This window comes from Carya illinoinensis, chromosome 3, assembly GCF_018687715.1.
Source record: "Carya illinoinensis cultivar Pawnee chromosome 3, C.illinoinensisPawnee_v1, whole genome shotgun sequence".
Lineage (NCBI taxonomy): Eukaryota > Viridiplantae > Streptophyta > Magnoliopsida > Fagales > Juglandaceae > Carya > Carya illinoinensis.
The window spans coordinates 49,001,507-49,026,381 of NC_056754.1; the positions used below are offsets into that span (position 1 = coordinate 49,001,507).

A 24,875-nucleotide genomic window follows, 5' to 3' on the forward strand; every position below is an offset into this window, starting at 1 on the left:
TAGAAAATGGAAAGAAGAAAAAGTGAAACTCATAGATAAAAGAGAAGCCAGATTCTGTAGAGGAAGAAATTTGTAATGGCAATCAATTAAGAACTAATGATTTGACTAAGTCTGATGGATTTCAACTAATAGAAGCAGGTGAAAAAGCAAATATGAGAAAAGAAATCGAGGAGGCCATCAGATATACGTAGCAATGAGTCGTTGTTTTAGAAGACGGCATGAACAAGGAGAAGGTGGGGGCAAAGGCTAGGTTTTGATGTAAATGTGAAAGTGAAAGTTAAATAGGCGGGTTCCAAATGACAGCCTGACGTTCATTGGATCTGAAAGAATTCGAGACCGACTTTTAATGTGAACCGACTTTTTCGGGTTGGATTTAATCGGATTTGAAGGGTTGTTCGGCCTAGTGGGCTTTTTGCACAGGCCTAGTATTGGGGATATTTTTAAAAAGTAAATAAAATCTTTTTTATTGTTGCTATGATTGATCCGCACTCCAAGTTGAAAGTTTTGGAATTTTTTTTCTTGGCTATGAGTAATTGTGTGAACTTATTACAAGATCAAAGAGGATGATTGAGTAATGGTGTAGTCATAGAAATATTCTATTTTTAAGTCATCATATAGAATATTCTATTTACATTATTTCAATACTAAAATTTAATTTAGAAAATTAAAAAATTAATTTTCAAATTAAATTATGTTAAGCAAATAATTTATTAAGTGTATTTGTATGCACTTAAAATTATAGAAAAATTAAATTATAAAATTTTTGAAACTGTTAACGCCGTATGATTCACGTCAATGTATACCGAATTATTTTGTAGTTCTTTTGGAAGAAGCAAGCATTTCTAATTTTCCCTTCCTCATTTGCTCATTGTACCGTGATTCTCTCCTAACTCACGCAAAGGCAACTGATGCCGGGGGCGTTATTATTACTATCAAATTTGAAGTCGCACTCGATCATTGAATTTCCACGGCCTGCCACCATCCCTCAACTTTAAATCCCGCCTTCTTACCAAACCCCTATTTGTTCCCGCTGGTTCTCCCTCTCCGTCACCGACCGGTTGCCGTGTTTCCAGCCCTGTGAAGTGTCGGAAAATGTCGTGCTCGTCCCAAACCGCCTTCCCTACTCTCAGAACTGTCACCATATCGTACTCAGTGCTCATGGTATGTATTCTCTCTTGGGCTCTGTTTGGTCCCTGGGAAGATTATTGGTTAGCAGAATAATGGTGTTGCCTGGCCCTTTTTGTGGAAGAAACTAAACGTTCGTGTTAATTCGGCCGAACAAGACTTGGAAGAGTTGGCTTTTTTGTTATTGAAACTAAAATGACATTATAAACGGGGCTCGAATTGTTCGCATACATTATAAAATGTTGTTGAACACAATTATCACGTACGCCATATTCGATAGCAGTTCTATTTGTGCAGTATAGTTAAGATTACAATCGCTTCATAGATTAGTTTGTTTTTAACGTCCCATCACCTTGATGGAATTCTCGGAATTGATTGTAACAGGACAAGAGCGCTGACTTGTCGATGAAAATCGAAGAAGGTTTTGGACCAAACGGGCTGGGAATTCTATCGATTACTGAGGTACGAAATTGTGTCGCATGCGAACTGCTTGTTTAAGTAACTGTCTCGTTATTATCTTTATATATACAATGGTGAATGAATCTACTGTTACTATGGTCTTAACGTATCATTCGCAGCTAGCACATTTGATATGTTCCTTCCTTGCCACCATCAATCATGGTTATCGTTTTGGAGGAACATACATACCCATTATTTTTGCACGGGATAGTTTCTTTTTATTTCTTTCTTCTTTTCTCTTTGTTTCTTTTTTTTTTAATGGTAATGACCATCCTAATATGCTGTACAGTTAGTTTCATATCAGCAATTTGTTTGCGACAGTTTAAGTCATTAGGTTATGGATTCAAGTAAATGGAGCTCTTGATGTGATTTTAAGTGAGCTTTGTGGAAACAGATGTTAGTTGTGATGTCTGTGGCATTACAAATGTTCAGAGAATGTAAGGCACCCTCTGCATTGAACTTAATTGAAATATGATGACCATGTAATGCATTGGTGAAAAACAGATAATATATCGTTGTCTGTTTTAATTGGAAGACTTCTATATCGGTGTGTTGTTTGTTATTGGTAGGTATGAGTACCATATATGGCATCTTTAATGATCAAATGAAAATTTGTCTTGTTCACAAGGTTTATTGAATTAATCTTAAAATGTAAAATACCATGAGCAAAACGAACCTTTGAAATCGGTTTCTGATTATAAAAAAAAAATGAAGTTGCTTATCAAAAAATTTTGTGGAATTTCTCCCATTTCTCTAGGGGTGTACTTATTTCAGAGATATGTTCACCTGTATCTTTAATTTTTTTTTGGGTATCTTTAATTTTTTTTTTGGTATTAAGTGTAGGTTTGCTCTTAATTATCACCACAACAGGGCCAATTTGCTGCTTTATTGAAGACACTATTCTCTATAATTAGAATATAGGATTCTGCCATGAACTAGGCAACAATCAAAATGTATACCCTTTGTGCTCATGGGCTGCAGTGAAAGTTTTCACCTATCCTGCAAACTTAGATGCCTGATTTTCGCTTTATGTTTTGATAACACAATTGCCCCAGTTGTCCTTGTCTTTACAATCAGAACTTCCTCAAGTTGTGAGTGTAGTGTTAATCTCATGTCAGAGCTCTTCTGTATTCTGAAGCTGTGTTTCTTGAAACCGTGCATGGCAGAGCTCAACTATTCTATATAGAATTTATGACTCAGTGTTTTCTAGTATTATCATAATTGCTTCTCTGAGTTTAACCTTATTTAACTGTAGGTTCCGGGATTTACTGCATTGCGTCGAAATCTGTTACGTCTTTCACCTAGGTATATCCTTTGAAATATTTCCTAGTCATTTTGAGTGCTCTCAAATATGTCTCACTAAGGAGTATACTTGAAACTATTTTTTACCATATTCTTCATATGATTCCCCCCACCCTCTCTCTCTCTCTCTCTCTCTCTCTCTCTCCAGATTGGCTGGCCTGCCTGAAGAGACGAGGAAGGAACTTGAAGATCCTCACAGTAGGTAACATATTTTTCTTCAAGTATTTTACATCCCGAGTCTCCATTCCTTCTGATTGTTCCATTTCAATTACTTTTTCCACTTGGTAGGTTAAATTTGTTTGGTTAGAAGGTAAATCTACTTGCTACTGTCTCCTCCATGGTAATGCTGTGTGTAGACACAGAGGTTAACTTGACCTACTCTACGACGAAAAAGATTCTTCTCATCTTCGGGAACTTGGGACAGCACCAAGGTGGTTGAGGGCGCCTGGCCCAAAGCTGAAGAAGAAAGAAAAAAGAATAGGCTTTTTTGTTATATTTTCACTAATTTCCCCTCAGAGACACCTTCCAGCCCTATAAAAAATATGGAACCAAGATAAATCTGTGGGTGTGAAATATTGTTATAATATTTATCACTTTTCATAGAGATTCTATCTGCTTGTATTGTGCTTAAAGTAGAGCTGCAGTAAGAATTCCTACTTCTATAGCTTATTGTATTGTTCCATTTTGGTAAGCCATCTGCATAGGTGCTTTAATTTTCTGTTCCTTTCACCAACCATTCCCGGGTGCCCCAACTTGTAGGTACAACTTTGGATGGAGTCATGGGAAAGAAAAGCTTGAATCTGGGAAGCCTGGTAAAGTCTTGACGTGTTAGATTTTAGAACTCCCTAAGCAGTCTATATCTATTTGTGAATGAAGTACTCACATGTAGCTCAGTATATGAAATGCAAACCATAATTACTCTCCACTGATTGGCCCTATTAATTGGTAGAGTTTTACCTTTTGTTATGAGGTTGTTGTATTGCTTTGTATTTTGTTGTGCAGATTTGTTGAAGGGCTCTTTTTATGCAAATCCAATATTAGATACGCCTACCATGGAGGCATCTGTGATACAACGGTAAAAGCAGCTAAGATCATATTTCTTGTTTTAGTACTTCTATCTTATACCCATTGCAAAAGATGCCAATTTCGATAGGCTGGTTTGGGCCAATTGATTTTTGGGAAAGTAGATTAATAAAAAGGAAATGTTATTATTCATGATCACTGGTATATGAATTTAAATATTTCTCCCCCTAACCCAAATCCTTAGTGAAATGCTTTTAAATTTTTTTTTTTTTTTTTGATAAGTAAATGGTAGTATTAATAAGAATAGGCATAGCCCAAGTACACAAGATGATATACAAGAGTTAAAACCTATCTAAATCGTACTAGTAGAGATAAGAAACTCATGAAGATTTAGGCTATTAAAATCTACAGCTATAACTCAAAGAAATAAGGTATGGAAAAATAAAGCTCTAAGCTCCTCAAGTGTCCACTCCTTGTCTTTGAATGTCCGTGAAATGCTTACATTTTTTTCATAAAGTTCTACAAATTTGACCAGGTAACTTCTTGTTTATGCTGTAGAATGTTTAAGTGGTTCTAGCCAATTTGCATGCCCATCCATTGTGCATACAAAAACATTGTTTATCTATCCAGTAGTTTTTAACCCATGATCTTGTAGGTATCCATCATACTGTGGGTCAAATATTTGGCCTGATAGGGCATTGCCAGAACTTGAAGTGGGTATGTCCGTAATTGATTATATGGTTTTCTTAGCCGCAAATTGTGGTGCTAAATCATGCTTTATTTATGGCAGTTGTCTTTTCTGTTATTTTTTCCTGACATTTTGCATAGCATACTGCTGGATACACAAACGTAAGTTGTGAGGAGTCTCTGGACTATCCTCATTGCATGCCACTGTTCCCATAAAGTGGGCACTTATCAAGCTAATGAAACACGTACCGTCTTGTTTATGATATTTGTTGTAAATCATTATAATCATTCCTTTTCTGTTATTTTTTTCCTGACATTTTGAATAGCATACTGCTGGATACACAAATGTAAGTTCTGAGGAGTCTTTGGACTATCCTCATTGCATGCCACTGTTCCCATAAAGTGGGCACTTATCAAGCTAATGAAACATGTACCATCATGTTTATGATGTTTGTCATAAACCATTATAATCATGTCTTGCAGTGTCCACTGGTTTCTCTGGAGCGTGTGTTTCAGTTTATAATATTCCTTGCATTAATTTTAGTGTATATGTTATTTTAATTGAATACTACCGAAATATAGTGTTTGGTAGTGAATAGTTTTTTTACTCAAGTCAGGCAAAAATTGGTGCTTGTAGGAGATAATCCCTTATGTCGTTGCATTAAAAAGCTTGCTTACAAAAATTTACCTTTTTAATTTGTATTCATGCAAAACTTTATGATCAAACAGTTATTAATGGGAATGAAATTTTAGTACACTTCTCTGTTTTGGTTTCTTGTTAATGTTTTTGTTTGACTTGTTTATAACTTCTCTCTGTTCTATAAAACTAATGCATCTAACCATATATTGATCCTTTGATTGGTCATTATAGCTGGAGATAATGATGAACAATTCCTTGCTTTATAAAACTCCTGATCCTGAATGTTGCATTATTATATAATTACCAAACACCAATTTTTCATGTGCAGCTTTCAAGGCTCTTGGAAAGTTGATCCTTGATGTTGGGTTGATGGTGGCTTATCACTGTGACCGATATGGTAAGATCTCAATATGTAAAAACTTTTTGTGTTAGTACATTTTAGAAGTGAGCTTTTATTTTCTAGGTCTTTCTTTCAACAGATGTTGTTGGAACAGTTGGGACAGTGTCAATGTTTCTTACCTCAAAAGAATAAAACATCTTTCTCACCAAGCCAGGAAATTGTGGGGTAGTTTGTCATTGTTGGAACAGTTGGGACAGTGTCAATGTTTCTTCCCTCAAAAGAATAAAACATCTTTCTTGCTAAGTCAGGAAATTATGGGATAGTTTGTGGAAAGGTTTCCAAGTAGATTCAGATTGATATCTGTGGGTAATGGTTCTCCCTTGCAAGATGAGAGCTTCAAGTTTCCCCAAAACAAACACCAACTAAATTCTCAAACACTTGGGGAAGATAAATGCTTCGATCTCAATTTTTTTTTTTTTTAAGATCACCTTTTCTATCCATTAAAAGACAGTTATCAATTTTAGTAATTATTTTTATCTCATTTCTAGATCATGTTAAGCACCATTTACAAGCATTTAGCCCTATGCAAAAAAGCTGCCCAACTGTAGCCTTCTTGTTGCTCTTGTGTTAGTTTCTTAAATTCAATTTTCTTTAACTATAATATGTGGTGGTTGTTCTTATTCTGTTGTGATCTCTTGTGACCCTTAATTTTTTATGGCATTTGATTAGCATCCAAAGGGATGAATATGCACGAGGATCAAGGCCTTGAGCAAATACTTCTTCGTTCTCGGTGTCATAAAGGGCGCCTGCTTTATTATTTTCCAGCACAACAGAGGTGATCTTATTTTATCTTTCTCATCACATTTTTTCCATAGTTGATAAACTCAACAGGCCAAAGAGATTCTTATCACGTTTTGCTTTGATGCTTGTTAGTAGCATAATCAATTATGGAACTGCATTAAGAGGGATAAAGAAATTGGCACGGTTGAAGTTAGCAGATACATGTGTACTTTAACTTGCTTTAGTAATCCCTTGAATGCACGATCTCTTTAAATCAAGTAATGAGCATGATCTCTTTAAATCAAGTAATGAGCATGCTGCATATCTTCCAAAAACTTTTATGTTCAGCTCAGAGATAGAATCTCAACATTGCTACGAAGTTCATTAACTGATAAAACAATTGCTTACCTATAAAAAAGGGTCATAAACTGAGGTCCTGAAAAATACTGTATCATGTTGATGGGCATATTAATATGAATAAAAGTGAATGCCAATTACTTGACGGGCAAGAACATACTAATAAGGCAACGGAAGACTTACATGTAGCACAAGAAGGGGCATATTATCAGGAAAAGCTTTTCGTTTAAACTGTTGCTCACGTAGCTGTTTTTTGTTTCTCTAGCTCCGTTAAGTTGTGTGGGTCTTTAAGTGTATCATGTTCAGCTATATGATGGAGATCTTTTTTATACATCAATTTTGGAATTTCATGGCTAGGTCTGATTTTTTTTATTTTTTTTATTTTTGGGTTTGCATGAATTGATGAGAGAGCAATCATAGTTGGGTACTTGGATGGGAAATTATGGATTTCTGATGTGGTTCTTCCTCTTATCTTTTAGTTATGACCTCTAGCTCTAGTTTTGGACACTACTCGTGAATCTTGTTCTAAAACTTTCCTCATAATGTATAAGTGTTACATTGTAACTTTTCTGTTTAGAAAAAGGAACTAGACTTTTGGTAATGGTTTAAATAATACGTTTTTAAGGCTGAGAATGTCACTTTATTCGTTTCTAAGGTAGAATAGTTGGTTTATGCTTAGGGAGGTGAAATTTTATCTAGTAGAGTATTACTTGCAGTAATTGTACACGAGATGGTGATTCCACATCATCCTGGTGCGGCTGGCATACGGACCATGGTTCCCTGACAGGTTAATGATTTTCTTCTCATGTACTGTACTTATTTTTCTTCATAGCCTATGTGCCGCTCATCACATTGTGATTTGTGGAAGGTGGTACTTTAGCAGAAATACAATTGTGAATTGTGCTATGTTCTATAGTCGAAATAAGCCTACACAATAAAGTAAAAAATATATATATAGATATATATATATATATATATAGAGAGAGAGAGAGAGAGAGAGAGAGAGAGAGAGAGAGAGAGAGAGAGAGAGAGAGAGAGAGAGAGAGATTACTATCTTACAATACCTACAGTAGAGTTGACAATTTTTTCTGTTTTGTTTGATTTCTCCTTCAATTCAACATGTAGGTCTGACTTGTGCCATGTTTACAAGAGATGCTGTGGAAATACCTTGCCCTGATAGTGCTGCCGGTCTTTATATTAGAACACGAACCGATCAAATTGTCAAAGTATCTTTCTTGTTCCTAAATTCCAGCAATGCAAGACAACAAAAAACAAAAAAAAATTGATTACACTTCATTGTTTTGAATTTTCCTTTGTTCATGTTGCATCCATTCTAGGAGTTGTACCTGTCATTTTATTTCAATTATATGTGCCAATATCCCAAGATATGACCTTTCTCTAATGGGATTAACTTGTTGGAAGGATTTATCTCTCCAAAACATTTTAGGATTTGGAAATGCTGCAAAAACAAAACATAACAAAACCAAAAGATAAAAAAGAAAAAAAGAAAAATAAAAATGGAACAAAAAAGAGAAAATGTTTTAAAACTTGCAGTGGCATTCCCTAGGTCTCAAGAAATCTGAAACGATTCGGAGGGTAAAGAGCGATATGGAGATGTAGGGAGTTAAAAAGTGATGTAATCATATGCTAGAGTGAACAATTAACATAAATCAACTTTCATCTCCTTGTTTTGCTCCTCCATTGATGTTGTGGGTGAGGACAGAATGCAACAGAAACTAGATTGGGCCTCTTGAGTCAACCATGAAATCTACCTCAGTCAGTTACATACAATATATAGTGAGTTTTGTGGATTATGATAGCATACCTACATTCATAGAGAGGAGCTAAAATGATTTCTTTCCAAATTGGTTCACAAAACTTCTATTGCCCTACCTGTAACAACCCAAGGAAAGTCCAGGCCACATTTGGGTTCACACTCAAAAAGGATCAGTCAAAGTTACAATTAGAACCCGTCGGAATCATTGTAAACTACAAAAACTTCTTCCTTACAGGCAATGTGGGATCTCATTCACTACCCTTGTATACTCAATCAAGAGTATTACACTGCCTCTGTACACTTGAATCTACAACTTAAAGATTACTTCAAATGAATTACCACCAGATGCATGGAAACTTGAATACCTCATAGTAATAATGCTTCATAGGGCTGGATATGGATAGGATGATGCTAGGATGCCCTCCAAATATGCCCCCCAAAAGTGCCCCTAGTGTATTTTGATTTTTTTTTTTTTTAATGTTAAAAAAACACGCAAATTCACTAGTGGTAATTGTTTTACACATTTAAAAAACCAATAAATAAATAAATAAAATACACTAGGGGACACTTTTGGGGGGCACATTTGTAGGGCACCCAAGCATTTCCCATATGGATATGGTTATTTATAGTAACTTGGGTTCTCTGTTTTTTTTTGGCATCAGGTTGTCTTTGGAGAAGATGAAATAGCATACCAGATTGGTGAAACTACAGAAATACTGTCAAGAGGTTATCTTTGTGCAACACCTCATTGTGTTCAGGTACTTGCCACTGCCTTATTTTATATCCTGGAACGATTTTGCACAACCTTTGGCCGAATATCAGTGTCTACATGCATGTGTTGGTGTATAACTTATGTCATAATCCCTAGTTTCTAACCTTTTGAGCCTCAGAAACGCAGTCACTTCAAATATGCTAAATGATGTTTTTATGTGGAAGCTGGGATTGAGTTCACATATTCAGTCACCAGACACAGACAGAAATGTAATTTGTTGAATCATTGTTTAAAGAAAATGATGAACCTTTTCTTTTGTTTTCCCCCAAAACTGATTATCTCTCATTTCTCTAAAATATTATATTAAGCTGTCATCATGTTGATATGTACATATATGCCTTCATACTGCACAGTTTCGCTCTTGGTTTATCCGATTTCCATTGGTAATGCATACATCAACATGGTTACATGGGGAGGGGGAGTTCCTATCAAACATTGTTGCTTCTGAAACTTGAGAGCCAAGTTTCAAATTCAAGTTCATTAAGTGATAGCAGACCCATTTTCTAGAAATTAAGACACTCCAATAGGTGGTGATTAGCATTGAGTGTAGCTGAATTCAATGACATATTATGGTCATCAGGTTTACCAAAGATCCACACCAGTCTTTCAGATCAAAGAACAGCTATGTTTAAGTTGCCAAGCAAGTTCCATTTATTTCCATTTTATTGTTTTGAGATTGACAATGATAGTTCTATTTTTGGTGAACTAGAAACTTTTCCTAGTTTTAGTTATTTGAATAGTGTATCTAATAGTGGCGATCCTGATGGTGATGCTTACATATATGATACTGAATATAGTTGGAATAACCGCATTAATAGTTTTATTGACAATTATTTCCGTACTAAGTTTGTATCGATAGCTACACGTTAAGTGGTATTGTCAATTGTAATGACAGTTACATTTATAGTTGCATCTTTTATGAATCTATTCAATTTCTATTGCCGATTTGTCTAATAGCAACTGTGTTTAACTGATTGTTCTTAGGCACCTAAAGGAGAGGACGCTTCTGGTCTTGAGCGTTCAACATTTGCATTGTTTATGCAACCTGACTGGTACATAAATTAATAAAGTGGAACATAAACTCTGTTGATTGACCTGACTTGTTCCACCAGAAATTGTACCTTGAGCAAACCTTGTTTTGCAGGGATGAAAGCCTCAATTTTCCAGAGGATGTGCATATTCATAAAGAGGTATGTATTTTCAACTCTAATCGCAAAATAATTGGCATGTAGGATTTGAGAATTTGCGTTGTGGGAAAAGGTTTATCAGGCATTGGTCAGCTGCCTATTATGTAGAACTTCAAGAGGTTTCGTAGAATTGAGCTTTCCCAAAGTTGTAGGTCATGATATAGGCTATGATAAACCGCCGTTGAAAATAACATCATGAGGATATGTGCCATTTACAGTGATTGATTTTAGATGTGCCCAGGCGCACTGTTATTTCAGGGATGTTTATCTCGAGGAATGTGGCTAATTTTTATGTCTAAATCAAATATTTTTTGTCCACCAATAGTGTCGGTTCTTTATGTCATTAATGCAGTCAAATGGTTTTCTTGGCTGTTCTAATAAATTGTTACTTAAAACTTGGGCAATTGCAAACTCAGCCTGCTTTTAATTTCTCATGGCTGAATTTTGACCCTAATAAATATATTTTCAGTTTCTTATTCCTTCCTCCTCTCTAATTTCCTAAGTCCTGTCTCTTGAGAGTTGAAAGAAATTGCTAAAATCTCAAGAAACACTTGATGTGATTGCTGTACTGAGGTTACCCTAACCTCTGATAAAAAGTATGAGGCATGTCTTTGACTCCACCATGGAAGAACACCAACTAATTGCCTCTTGCCCATATTAGATTCCTTAACTAATTCCCTCTTATCGTAAGGGCACCTTATCGGTGAGGTGGAGTCTTCTCTTTATGCACTTTGGAGGCTCAACTGATATGTTCTAACGTTATGCTTTTTTCTCCTCAGCTGATTCCATCAAGTGGAGCTCTTACTTTTGGAGAGTATACCGAGAAGCTACTTGATAAATATTATCACCTGAAAGTGTAGAAAATTGTATATATTGCCACAACGAAGTTTATTGATAAATAAATGCTCTGTAATGCAAGGGAAAACTAAGTAGCAAATTCATCATTAACTTGTTAATATGCCAAAAATCATTTGTTTCTGCAAGACTTCATATTCGGTTTATATTTTCTATTATATTGTTCAATTTCACATGAAAAATAGATAGTATTTTTAAAGAAGGATATATCTCTCTTTTGTTAAAGGTGTACTGCCCATTTAATGCTTCTGTTTACCCAGTGCGGTTTTAATGGCAAGAAAATCGACAAAATGATTTGGGCAGTTATTAATGTAAAGTGTGTGACTATAAGGTGGAACCAATGAAGATCTTTTTATGGTCTTTGACTTTTTCTTCCACTCGATATAAAAGTGAGAAACGAATTCTATTGGTGTTTTAAATACATGAATGACACCAAAAGTCACAAGGAGTCGGCCAGACACTTCAAAACATCGAGATAATAAAAGCAAAACTCAACAAAAATACCGGCCGACATGCACCCTAGGACACTCGTGCAGTTTCTGACAGCCTCACCTTCTCGAAAGAGAGAGGCGAGATGAACCGAAGATTGGCGGCCATCTTAAAAAAGCCTAAGCAGAAAACGTGGGCATTCTGAGTAAGGACAAAAAAAAAAAAAGCCACGTGGTATTGATGAGGAAAGAAAGCAGTGGACTATAGGCTGTGTGCTTGGCGATTTGCATCTCCACACGGCTTCTCTACGCTGTCACGTCTCCATCTCTGTGTTGAAAATGTTCCCCACAAGCCACTGATCTTTGACCAGTACGTGTTGCGTATGTGTATTTGTATGTTTATTTCCGCAGTGACCTAAATGACCTTTGAGGCTTTTTCCAACCCTAAGCGCGAAAAAGAGAAGCAAAATATGGTTTTAATGTAAATAACTGTTACATATAAAGAAATTATATAAAAATAAATTTATAAATTATAGTGATTTTACTTATTCCATCAAATCTACTTTACAATAAAATCAACTTTATAATTTGAAGTACTGTATCAAATTTCGTTAGTTTGTAAATTTATTTTTATGTAGTCTTTTTTTAACTAAAGTATTTCTCTTCAATGTAATTATTATACTTGAATATAAGTCTCTATAATAAAATTTTTATATTTTTTATTAATCTAATCTAGTTTTGTAATTGGATGTTATTTCAAAAATTGAATGAGCAAAAAAGAAAAAAGGCTCAAGCTTCCTTCAGGTACCTTTAGCAAGAATAAAGCTTGGCATCTTAACATATACATTTCATCTACTTTATTTATTCTCAAAATCCAATTGCAAAACCAAAACGAAAAAAATTGCATCAATAATAATTGAGGGGGTAGAAATGTCAATTTGAGGCAAAAGGCATTTATACCCAACTCAACCCAACCCGAGAAACGATCTCTATCTTAAGAAGTGGGACCATGGTGTCTGAAGTCCTTCAAGCTTTTATATATAGCCCCACCATCTCCTCCTTGCTTATCCTAGCCAAAGCCGCTCTACTCTTCGCTTCCTTCCTTTCTCCTCAAAATATCCTATCCCCATGTCGATGCTTTACTTCCCTGCAAAACCCCGTGTACCCCGCCGGAAAACCGGGTTCCGGAAACGCTGCTTTCTAATGGCTAAGCAGCAGAAAACCCGGTTCTACATCCTTGGACGTTGCATCTCTATCCTCTTGTGCTGGCACGACCACGATCTCTCGGATTAGCTTCCCAAGTTGCTTGCTTTTTAATGCTGTTGTATGCTGCAACCCAAATTAATTGGTTGTCGAAAAGTTGCAGAATCAGCGCGCGGACATGTTCCTGCTCTTTCGAAGTCTCAAGATGCAGAAGATCGATCACGAAAGGAAGATTGGAAACGAACTTGTATATAAATAGAGTCAGTAATAGAGAATCCAGTCTCGGAGATAAACACTGTTAGATAGTTCATGGAGCTAAACACCCAGTTTTTTCTCTTTAATTTCCTTTCTTGGTTTCAATTTACAGTGTTGTTTAAGGGCATCCCCTGTTTCAAAGTTTTGGTGGGTAGTATTGGATTTGTATTCCCTTTTCCGATTCAATCAAAGAGAGAGAAAAAGAAAGAGAAACGAAGTTATTACCATACTGGTAGAGATTTTGCGGCCAATTGAGAGAAAAACCCAGTAACGAGAACTCGAAATAAAAATACTTTATATTCTGAGTAAAGTCGGCAGATAGAATGTCAAAACAAAACAGCATAATCCATGAAATGCGAACCAAATCCTGCTATCCCTGGAAAGTGGTGTGGCTGCAAAACCCATGGATACAAAGGATGATTATTAGCCTAAGGAAAAAAAAAATAAGAAAGAAAGAAGATGCAAAGTCTAATTTGATTTGGAAATTTCTTTTTATCGAGTACTACAAGTTGTTGTTTAAAATGGGAAAGTCGGGCTCAAAGTCGTTAAAGAATGGCAATGAGTCTAATGACAATGCTATTTAACTTACTAAAAAGCAAACCAACTGCTACGACAAATATTTAACTTACTAAAAAACAAACCAACTGCCACGACAAAGTCCCAAACATAAAGTACATTATGAAAATTTCCATCTATCGTTTTTCTAAGCACTCACTTTTCCTGCCTCCATTGAGCTTTCCCCATCTTAACAAAGTGAAATCCAGATTTTGTTGGAAAACGCTTGGGACCGATATACTGGCCCCCAAATGGATGGAAACAATTTCTCTTTTTAATTTATTAAGGAAGTAAGTTTTAGGGAGTTTGAGAGGGAAAAAAAACCTGTGTGATCAGTCAAAACCGTCAGTTCAAGTAGCACCATCCAATTTTGTTACCACTCCATATGCATCTTGGCATTGTCATTGTCGGACAAGAAAACAGTTTTTTATGGCCGGTGTCTTTTGTTCTTGATTCTACTTAGCTCGAATGAATGATATGTTATCTAATCCCAGTTCTATCCCCTGGCCCGTCCTTGTATTCCATCCAACCCGTATGGTACCGGGTAGACAATCCACCTGGTTTATCGGGAAGATAGAATAGTTTTTTTAAAAGAAAAAATGGGGCGGGTTGTGGGTAGGATATCCAAATTCATCAAATCCACCCATTTTTTGGTTGTCTCCTCCTTCTCCTTCTCCTTCCTGCTATGCTATCCTCTCGTTTCAATTCATTCTTCTTTCTTTCTTTCTCGTCACCTCTCTTTTTCTTCTTCTTCTTCTTCTTCGAGACTATCCTCTACTCTCTTCTTCCTTCTCTTCTCACTTCTTCTTCTTCAACATGGTGGGTCTTGGTAAGTAGGACGGGTCTTTCTCTTGGTAGCGACACCATGGATCTCTTATCGCGAATCAAAGATCTATGGCGTTGTGGGTCTCTAGTTGCGGCATCATTCTCTGGTCGCTAACTAGAGACAAATGGAATCGTCGTTCTATGGTTTTAAATTGTTTTATGTTTAATTTTTTGCTTATTTTCCTTCAATTTTAGTTGGATGCTTGGATTTTCTATGTATGTTTGAATCTGTTTTTGTTTCGATTTTCAGGTTGTGAAAAATTCTATTGAATGTCAAACTTTGTATATTTTCATTCATGGTAATCTTTACAAAGATGGGATGTGTATATAACAGAAGAAAATCTATCTATTCTCGGCTATACATATTTCATGGCTAGAATAAAGATTGACTCCTATAATCTCTCCAATCCCCTAAATCAAGGGATTTACATGCAAGGTTCACTCCTATGATCTCTCTAATGCCAACTCCCGCCAACACTCCCCCTCAAGTTGGTTCATATATATAGATCTCTGATGCCAAACATGTCAAGTGAGTTGTAGAAGTTCTTGCTGCATATAGCTTTCGTTAGTATGTCTCCCAACTGGTCTTCAGACTTGACGAAAGGAAATCGGATTATCTTGGTTTCAAGGTTTTGCTTGATGAAGTGTCGATCCACTTCCACATGTTTGGTCCGATCATGTTGGATAGGGTTGTGAGAAATATCAATAGCGGCCTTGTTGTCGCAGAATAGGTCCATCTCCCAGCTTGGAGCAAAGCCAATTTCTGTTAATAGTCTTCTGAGCCAGAGAAGCTCACAAAGACCCTTAGCCATCCCATGGAACTCGACTTCAGCACTTGACAAAGCCACCACCTTTTGCTTCTTACTTCTTCATGTAACAAGGTCCCACCAACAAACGTGAAGTATCCCGAGGTGGACTTCCTGTTTAAGATATTCCTTGCCCAATCTATGTCTGTATAGCGGTCCACCCTTAGGTGATTATTCTTCGAAAACATAAGTTTTTTTTCCAGGAGAGGAATTTATGTATCTAAGAATTCGGCTTACTGCATCCATGTGATCTTGACTCGAACAATGCATGAATTGACTTACTACGCTTATAGCATAAGCAATATTAGGGCTTGTATGTGAGAGATAAATGAGCTTCTCAACTAGTCTTTGGTACGTCTCTTTGTTTGTTGGCACTTGATCTAGGTATTCTCCAAGTTTGTGGTTTTGGACAATTGGTGTGTCTGCAGGCTTACATTCCAGTAGTCCCACCTCTGATAATAAGTCTAGGATATATTTTCACTTGGAAAGAAATATACCTTGCTTTGATCTAGCAACTTCAATTCCCAGAAAATATTTAAGTCCTCCCAGATTCTTCATCTCGAATTCAGTCGCCAATTGCTTTTGGAGTCTTGATATTTCTTCTGGAGCATCTCTTGTAATAATCATTCATCCACATAGACTATCAAAGCTGTTACCTTGCCCAATTGATGCTTAAGGAATAGTGTATGGTCTTAGTTGCTTTGTTGAAATTCATATTTCTTCTTTGCTAAGCTAAATCACCCAAACCATGCTCGAGGTGATTGCTTCAATCAGCATAGTGCCCGTTGTAATTTGCACACCACCTTAGTCTCAGAAGTTGCCGTATAGCCTGGTGGAATCTCCATGTAAACTTCCTCCTCAAGATCACTGTGGAGGAAGGCATTCTTTACATCAAATTGGTGCAGTGGCCAATTAAGATTTGTTGTGAGAGATAACAAAACTCTAACTATATTTAACTTGTCTACTAGTGAGAAGGTTTCTTGATAGTCTATGCCGTATGTCTATGTATAGCCCTTTGCTACAAGCCTTGCTTTATATCTTTTGATCGATCCATCTACTTTGTGTTTGATGGAGAACACCCATTTACACCCCACCAGTTTTTTCCCTTCGGGTAAGGGAACAAGAGTCCATGTTTCATTTTTCAGCAATACTTCCATCTCTTCCTTCATAGCCTAAGTCCACTTAGGGTCTGTCAAGGCTTCATGAACACTGGTGGGAATCCAGAATGAAGAAATTTCATGCAAAAATGTTTTGAGAGGTTCAGAAAGCCTTTTTGTAGACACATATTTGGCAATTAGATACTTTGACTTTTGTTCCTCAATATCTAGAGAATATATGTTTGGTGGTTTGCCTCGATTATGCCTAAAAGGTAAGGTAAAGCTAATAGGGGTATTCATATCATTAGAATTGTAAGGTGTGATAAGAGAGCTTACCTCAGAGATAATCTTAGGAGATGGGTCTTTTGGGTACTTGGGAGAGAAGGGGTTCTATATCAACTTTAGGTTCAGGTGGTGTAGGAACTATATCAACTTCTAAAGACACATTCGGTCTTGTATTCGGGTCCTCATTGACCTGGATATCATTGTCATTAAACCTCGACTAGTCAAATCTTAACCAATTCGGCTCTTCATCTCGTATCTGCCCCTGAAGAGGAGAAGTGGTTACTAGGGAAAAAAAGATGTCAGATCTAGAAAAGTGACATCCATAGTCACATAGGTGCATTTGGTGGCCGGATCATAGCATCGGTATCCTTTTTGATGTGAGGCATACCCCAAGAAGAGACATCGAATGGCACATGGATCAAGCTTCGTGCGCTAATTCTTATAGAGGTGTACAAATGCGACACATCCAAAGATTCGAGGATGAATCATCAACACTGTAGGCAAGGAAACATAAGTCAAAAGAGCTTGTAGTGGAGTCTTAAAATTTAAGACTTTGGATGGCATCCGATTGAGGAGATGCTTAGCCATGGCAATGGCACCAACCCAATGTCGACTGGGCACATGGGCTCCAATTAATAGAGCCCGAGCAATTTCAAGGATGTGTCGATTTTTTGTCTCAGCAATACCGTTTTGCTGCGGAGTCTGTGGGCATGATGTTTCATGAATAAGTTCATGATGTTGGAAATAGTCATGAAGCCATTGATTTACATATTAGCCACTATTATCTGATCTGAGAATCTGAATCTTAGCTGAGAATTGAATTTGAACCATTGCAGGGAAGGACTGAAACACATTAAGTACTTCATCTTTATGTTTAAGCAAGTAGAGCCAAGTCATGCGAGTACAATCATCTACAAATATCACAGACTAGCGAATACAGACATTGAAAAAATAGGAAAATGACCCCACACATCTGAGTGAATTAAAGCAAAGGGAACATCACTTTTATTCATACTCAAAGGATAGGTAACTCTATGACTTTTAGCGAAAATGCATGTATCACATTTGAAGTCAGAATTCGACACATGCGAAAACAAATCATGAAACAAATGCTTCATATAACCAAATGACGGATGCCCTAACCAATGATGCCAAAGCCAAATATGTCGCTCTTTGATGCCAATCGAATGATGCATATGATGTGCTCGGCCCACATTGAAATCATCCATGTAATATAGCCCCCCCTTTCTTAGTACCACGCCTAATGATCTCCTTGGTGAGAATATCATTAAGAATAGGGCTGTAAATGAACCAGTCTGTTCGATAGCTCGCTCGGTACTCGCTCGGTTAAACTCGAATCGAACTCGACTCATGAAAAAAAAAGTTCGTTCGTTAAAGCAGATGCTCGCTCGATTTATAAATGACACATACTCGACAAAACTCGACTTGACTCAACTAAGGCTCGTTTAGGCTCGCTCGTTTATGCTCGAGTCGACTCGTTAGCTCGACTCGATTAAAACCCATTCATATATTAATAAATATATACATACACTTATGCATGTATATATATATTAGCTAATAATATAAGCATACCACTTTTATAATCAAATATATAATATGTATTCTAATTACTTATGTCTATATAGTAAATATACTTCATAGGTATATTTTATAATTTGTATAATAATTAGTTGATAAAATTTAATAATTTCATATACTAGTATGTGGAAACCATATATGAAATAGATATATTCTATCATATTAAGTATATGTATTAATAATATATGTAGGCATATAATATATTGTTATTTTGGATAAATATCAACTAATTAGATATTAATTATTTATAAATTTTATAATTTAATAGAGGTTCTACTTGTTAATTGTATAAATTCAATATTAATTCTTTTTTATTTATTTATTTAATTTATTAATTATTAAATCTTATTAAAAAATAATAATTCAAGTTCGAGCTCGAGCTCGAGCTCAACTCGACTCGAACTCGTTTGTGGGACGAACTCGAGCTCGAGCTCGAGTTGAGATTTCAACTTATCGAGTCGAGCTCGAACAAAGAATTAAAAAAAAATCTGGAGCTCGAGTATTTTGAGTCGAGCTTGAGTTCGGCAAGCCAAAGCTCGGCTCGACTCGGCTCGATTACAGCCCTAATTAAGAAGACAAAAGGTAGGATGAATAAGTACAACACAGTTTAGGTCTGTGGTAACTTGGCTGACAAATAGCAATTTATGGGAGAGAGAGGGAACAAGCAATGTATCAGATAATTGTAAAGCAGGTGAGAACATCACAGTGCCGGCCCCTGTGATCGAAGAAATAACTCCTTTGGCATTTGCAATAATAGTGCGCCGCGATGGGTAAGTCTATGAAAAATTTACAACATCAAATGTCATGTGGTCGGTGGCCCCAGAATCAAGTATCCAAGCATTGCTATCGGCATCTCGATGAGAAGCACATAGGGCATTGCCATATTTACCTGGATCCGTGAGTGACAAACCTCCCTGGGAAATCTCAATAGGAGTTGTGAGGGAGAGATGCGGCTCTGCTGTAACCATTGCAGCCTTACCAGGCCTACCATAATTGCTGACCGCATCACGTCATTTCTGAGCCTGGAGTTCATGCCACCAGTCGGGATATCTGAGTAGTTTAAAGCAATTCTCACGGGTATGCTTCGAATTTCCACACTATGAACACTTAGCTCCGTCAGAGGAGACTCGTGGCTTGGTGGAAGTACCGGATTTCCCACTACCCAAAGAAAGAGACATAGTAGAAGACGGAGTGGACTATCCCAACTTGAAGCCTTTCAAGGCCAGAACAGCTCCCGGAGTACCATCAGTGTCACCAGTTATCATGACCACTTGACGGACAGCTTCCCGACGAACATGAGCATACGCTTGTTCAACCATGGGAAACGGTCGCATCTGTAGAACATCACCTCGAATTTTTTCAAGTCGGTCGTCGAGGCCATCCAAGAAGACATACACTTGGTAGATTGTTATATTTCTGAATATCAACAACACACTCCATCGGGTTTGGGCGACGAAAATCAATTTCACGCCAAAGTCCTTGAAGATCATTATAGTATTTTTCAAGAGAACCACCTGCTTGTTTCAGACGGGTTACACGCCGCTGGAGATCATATACTTGAGAGGTATCACTGTCATCAAAATAAGTAGTAGCAATGGATCCCAAACCAGTTTCACCGTTGGAAACCAAATGAAATTACCAACCAGTGATGAATCCATGGAGTTGATGAACCATCCTTTGAAAATGGCATTATCCGTGCTCCATTTCCAAAAGAGTGGATCCTTCTGATGAGGCTGGGGAAACACCATTAATATATCCCAACTTGTCCTTTCCAGAGATGTACATCTCGACAACTTGGGACCAAAAGCATAGTTGGTGTCGTCCAACTTAATACCAATCAGAGCAGCATAAGTATTAGACGTTAGAGTCGAGACTGAAGCTTTGTGCAAGACTTCGGTCATTCTTATGGTCAATTCTGTGAGGATAGATGCAGGTTGGGGTTCAGCGTTAGCCATGGATAGAGGTGGAAGAGAGAAAACGATGATTCAAAAATGATTAGTGATAACAGAGAGCCAGGAATCAGTCATGCTCTGATACCATGTCAAACTTTGTATATTTTCATTTATGGTAATCTTTACAAAGATGAGATGTGTATATAACAGAAGAAAATTTATCTATTCTCGGCTATACATATTTAATGGCTAGAATAAAGATCGACTCCTATAATCTCTCTAATCCCCTAAATCAAGGGATTTACATGCAAGGTTTACTCTTATGATCACTCTAATACCAACTCACGCCAACATTGAAGTCTCTTTATTTTGCAGGGTAGGGTTGTCAATTTTATCCTTGTTTAAAACAACTCCTCCCTCTCTTCCTCCAGAAGTTGAAAAGACTTCTCATAGGCAAAACTCTTCATGTTTGGGAGAGAAGTTTTCTTCTCCTTTAGCCATTCAACCGGAAACCATATCTTCAGGCAATCACAAGTCGCCGAAAGGATCTACAGAATGGCTCTTCCCACATAAATGGATCTTTATCGACATGCTGAGGATATGAATGAAATGGGTCTGTTCTTCAAAGGATGAAGGTTTTGGGAAGGTGGGGGCCTGGATCTTCCTGCTTGCATAAACATAGAACAGGTTTGGACCCATATACTTAGATTCACAAAGCTGTTTCTTAAGCTTTTGAGAAAGTAACACAAGTAGAGGTTTTGGTTGGTTTGCGGTGAACAAACATAGACAAAGAGTGGAATCAAAATAATGAAGAAATTGCTTGATTTTAGGACAAAGCTCGAGTATATTCACAGGAGAGAGAGAGAGAGAGAGAGAGAGAGAGAGAGAGAGAGAGAGAGAGAGAGAGAGAGAGAGAGAGAGAGAGAGAGAGAGAGAGAGAGAGAGAGAGAAGAGAGTAATTTTGCTAAATTGCTAATGCTCCTGTTCGGTAGCCATAATCGGATAGACACACAAGCAATTTTCAGAAATCAATTGATTTCCTTCTTTGCGAGAGAACTTCCTGTGTGAAAGGTGAACCTTTCTTTCCTTCCTATGCCAATTTGTTTGTCTCTTTTGTTTTTTTTTTTTAAAATAAAACAATACCACATCATCGGGTGTGCAAAATAAGAGGGGGTTGCTCATAGCAGAACTAGTTGGTTGTCAATAATTTTCAAGTTTGGAAACGGAAGAGTGGCTATTGCCCTCCATCTGTTCAGTCGTATGACCAAGACAGACAGGCCTTTCGACCCTATGGGCGATATGACATTAGGTGACTCCAAAAATGAAAGGATTCGGCTCAAACCTAAGAAAGGAGGCCCGGCTCGCTTTAGTATAAAAAAAGGAAAGTAAAGGGATACGAAACACACCGTTTGGACGGAAAAGGCTATTTACTCCTGTATTTTCACTTTCCCTGATCTCCCACTCTCTCTCTCTCTCTCTCTCTCTCTCTCTCTCTCTCTCTCTCTCTCTCTCTCTCTCTCTCTCTCTCTCTCTCTCTCCTCTGCATTTTTGTTTTTTTGGGACGTTAGCGCCATCGCTTCCCTCTCCTGACTTTTAAACGCTGGTAAGTTCCTCACCCATCTCTCTCTCTCCTCTGTATTTTTGTTTTTGTGGGACGTTAGTGCCATCGCTTCCCTCTCCTGACTTTTAAACGCTGGTAAGCTCCTCACCCATCTCTCTCTCTCTTTCTCTCCCACTCTCTTTATAACTCTGTCGACGTCTCACTTTGCCTCGGTTTAGGCTAACTTTAGTGACCAACAAAGGCCACCAGAGCTAGCGTGCCGCCCCACGCCACCAAGGTATGTCTTGTACTCTCTTTCCTGCTCGTATGCCTTGATCAGTCTCTCGTCAGTCTCGTTTTTACTCTCCGTCCAATTTCATTCTCCCCCCATGTGTTTCCTCACCATCTCGAACTCGATTTTGATGTTGCTTTTCAGTGTCACAGAGCATCTCAAACGTCTCTAGACAATGCTGTCATGCCCTCAAATTTGAATGACCACCACTCTGAGATTGGGTAAGGTACCCTCGAGCTTTAGCCACATAACCATCATTTAATTTTTGTGGCTCTTGTATTTGTGCCTACTGGATGTTTGTGCTGCCCCTGTTTTGTATGTTGAGATTTGTAGTTGAGTGACTTCATGATTGGTGGACATTTGGAGGGTCCCATGTTTATAATGTCGTGGTCGGAGGAGGGAATGAATGTAAAAATATGAGTTGGTGTTCTGATATGTCAAGGAGTATGGTTGTAAATGGTGTTGTGTGTTGCTGCGAAGGTTTAAGCGAATCCCAATGAGTTTGGGCTAACCTATTGGTGGAGTAGTGTTTTTGAACGTAGTGTGTGGGTCATGATAAACCCGAGGTGCCGTGGTGGACTATTTGATATGGTGGTTTATGGGCTTATGGATTTTGGTTCTTATTGAGGTTTGGTTCGGGTTATAGAATTTTGTTAGTTAGGCAGGTTTTTGTTTTGGTATGAGTTATTACTATGTTAGAGATATTTTAAGGAGAGTTGAAGAGAGTTGAGGAGAGTTGTGAATAGTAATAAAAAGTAGGTGAAAAGTAATAATAAAATAATGAATAGTAATAAAAAGTAAGTAAAAAGTAATGAATAGTAAAAAAAGTAGGTGAAAAGTAATAATAAAGTAATGAATAGTAGTGAGAAGTGTTGAAGATACTTCAACACCCAAACACAGCCTAATTAGGTTGTGACACTACGTGTTTAGGATCAAAGCTTAGATTGTATACTACTAAACTTTGCCAAAAACTGATTGATGTTGATTTTATGAAAAACTTGCATATCTTGTTATGAAAACAATCTCAGTTATTTTTTGTAGTAGTCTTCGCATTTGAACATGAAAATGTGACATTTTATCATGATTAGAGTAGACATGAGCAAATTTTTTTGCATTTTGTTTCTCTACTGCATAAAATGTGAACATGAAGTTTGAAATAATTTTTATTTGATTATATGATATTCATAATTCTATAGCCAATCGCCAATACGTCCTCAAGGCGGCCTCATTTGTTTTTTTGTATGGCGTGGTGTTTAATTTTTTTTTCTTTTAAAAAAAAAAACATAAGCGGGAAACCAGATGTCTGTCCATGAGAAGCGAAAAATGAAAACCAAGAGAGAGAAAATCCTTTTAGGAAATTTGAACAGAGAAAGAAAAATCTTGTGTTTTGCTTCTTTGTAAAATTCCTAGAAATATTTTTTTACGAAATCTAAATCTGCATTTACATCTTCTTCATTGGGATTTTCTTCTTCACGAGGCATCTAGCATTTTGAAAAGAGAGAGTCCAGCAACACAAGTTTGATTTTGAGCTGTGTAAAGACCAAAGAGTCTGCATCTTTCTCTATGAGCTAAGTAAAAGCTAGAGAGTAAAACCCAGTTTGCGAAATCTGAAGAGAGAGGTGTCTAGCATTCTCTTGAGTTGAGTAAAAATCAGAGAGAGTAAAACCCAGTTGCAAAATCTGAAGAGAGAGAGAACAAAGCTTGAGAAGAAGACGCAGCTCGAGAGAAGCTTTTTGAAAGGAAGCTCTTCGCATCATATTTTCTCTCTCTTGGTTTTCCTTTTTAACTTCTCATGGACGATACGTCTTGTTTCCAGCTTATGGTTTTTTTTTTTAACTTAAATTAAATGCCACGTCATGCAAAAAAACAAATAAGGCCGCCGCGGGGACGGATTGGCGGTTGGCTATAGAATTATTGTATGATATTATTTGTTAAATTTTGTTATTGTATTCTATTTGAAAACCTTGAGGCATAAGATTTTGTTTTGCGTTGCTACGGGCCTTGCCACGGGTTATAATAGTGACTTTTGTTCTAGCCTTGACATGGGTATAGAAAGTGGACTCTATTTTGACCTTGCCATTGGTGTACAATGGTTCTCACCATGAGTGTATAATGGTGACCTTTGTTTTGAGTGCAATCACTTTGGTGACAAAGTGATTTATGTTTATCTTGACTATTCACAGAATGCACAATCCTACCATAGGGTAAACAATATAATACACAACTCTACTAGGGTAAAGCAAAATATACAACTTTGCGGGGTAAACATGACCTATGTTTTGAGTGCAATCACCTTAGTGACAAAATGATGTATGTTATGCTTGACTATTTGCAGAATGCACAACCTTGCCATGGGGTAAACATGAATCTTGTTTTGAGTGCAATCACTTTGGTGACAAAGTTATGTATGTTCTAGTTGGCTATCTTTCCTGCCATGAGGTAAACATGACATCTATTTTTTGAGTGCAACCACTTTGGTGACAAAGTAATTTATGTTCTACTTGACTATTCATAGAATGCACAACCCTGCCATGGGAGTAAATATGGCCTTGATTTTGGGTGCAATCACTTTGATGACAAAGTGATTTATGTTTTGCTTGGCTCTTCGCAGAATGCACAACCTTGCCATGGGGTAAACATGACTTTTGTTTTGAATACACTCACTTTAGTGACAAGGCACAAGTATGTCAATAGATCGGAATAAGTGCCAAAGAGAACAAGAGACAAGTGGAGGATTTTTATTGAAATTAATTACTTTACTTTTTGAATAGTATTATAAGATAATGCTGCATTA

At 37.1% G+C, this 24,875-nt stretch overlaps 1 protein-coding gene across 1 annotated transcript; it reads left to right on the forward strand.

Moving 5' to 3' along the window:
• Nucleotides 1–823: 823 nt before the first annotated feature.
• Nucleotides 824–11,432, forward strand: LOC122305051. Its single transcript, XM_043117340.1, has 15 exons — nt 824–1,161; nt 1,510–1,587; nt 2,840–2,889; nt 3,035–3,088; nt 3,646–3,698; nt 3,889–3,961; nt 4,565–4,626; nt 5,565–5,633; nt 6,306–6,411; nt 7,430–7,500; nt 7,839–7,939; nt 9,153–9,248; nt 10,247–10,314; nt 10,407–10,452; nt 11,229–11,432. Exons 1-15 carry the CDS (start codon nt 1,093–1,095, stop codon nt 11,307–11,309), a joined length of 1,077 nt encoding a protein of 358 aa, XP_042973274.1. The 5' UTR covers nt 824–1,092; the 3' UTR covers nt 11,310–11,432.
• The last annotated feature ends 13,443 nt before the right edge of the window (nt 11,433–24,875 follow it).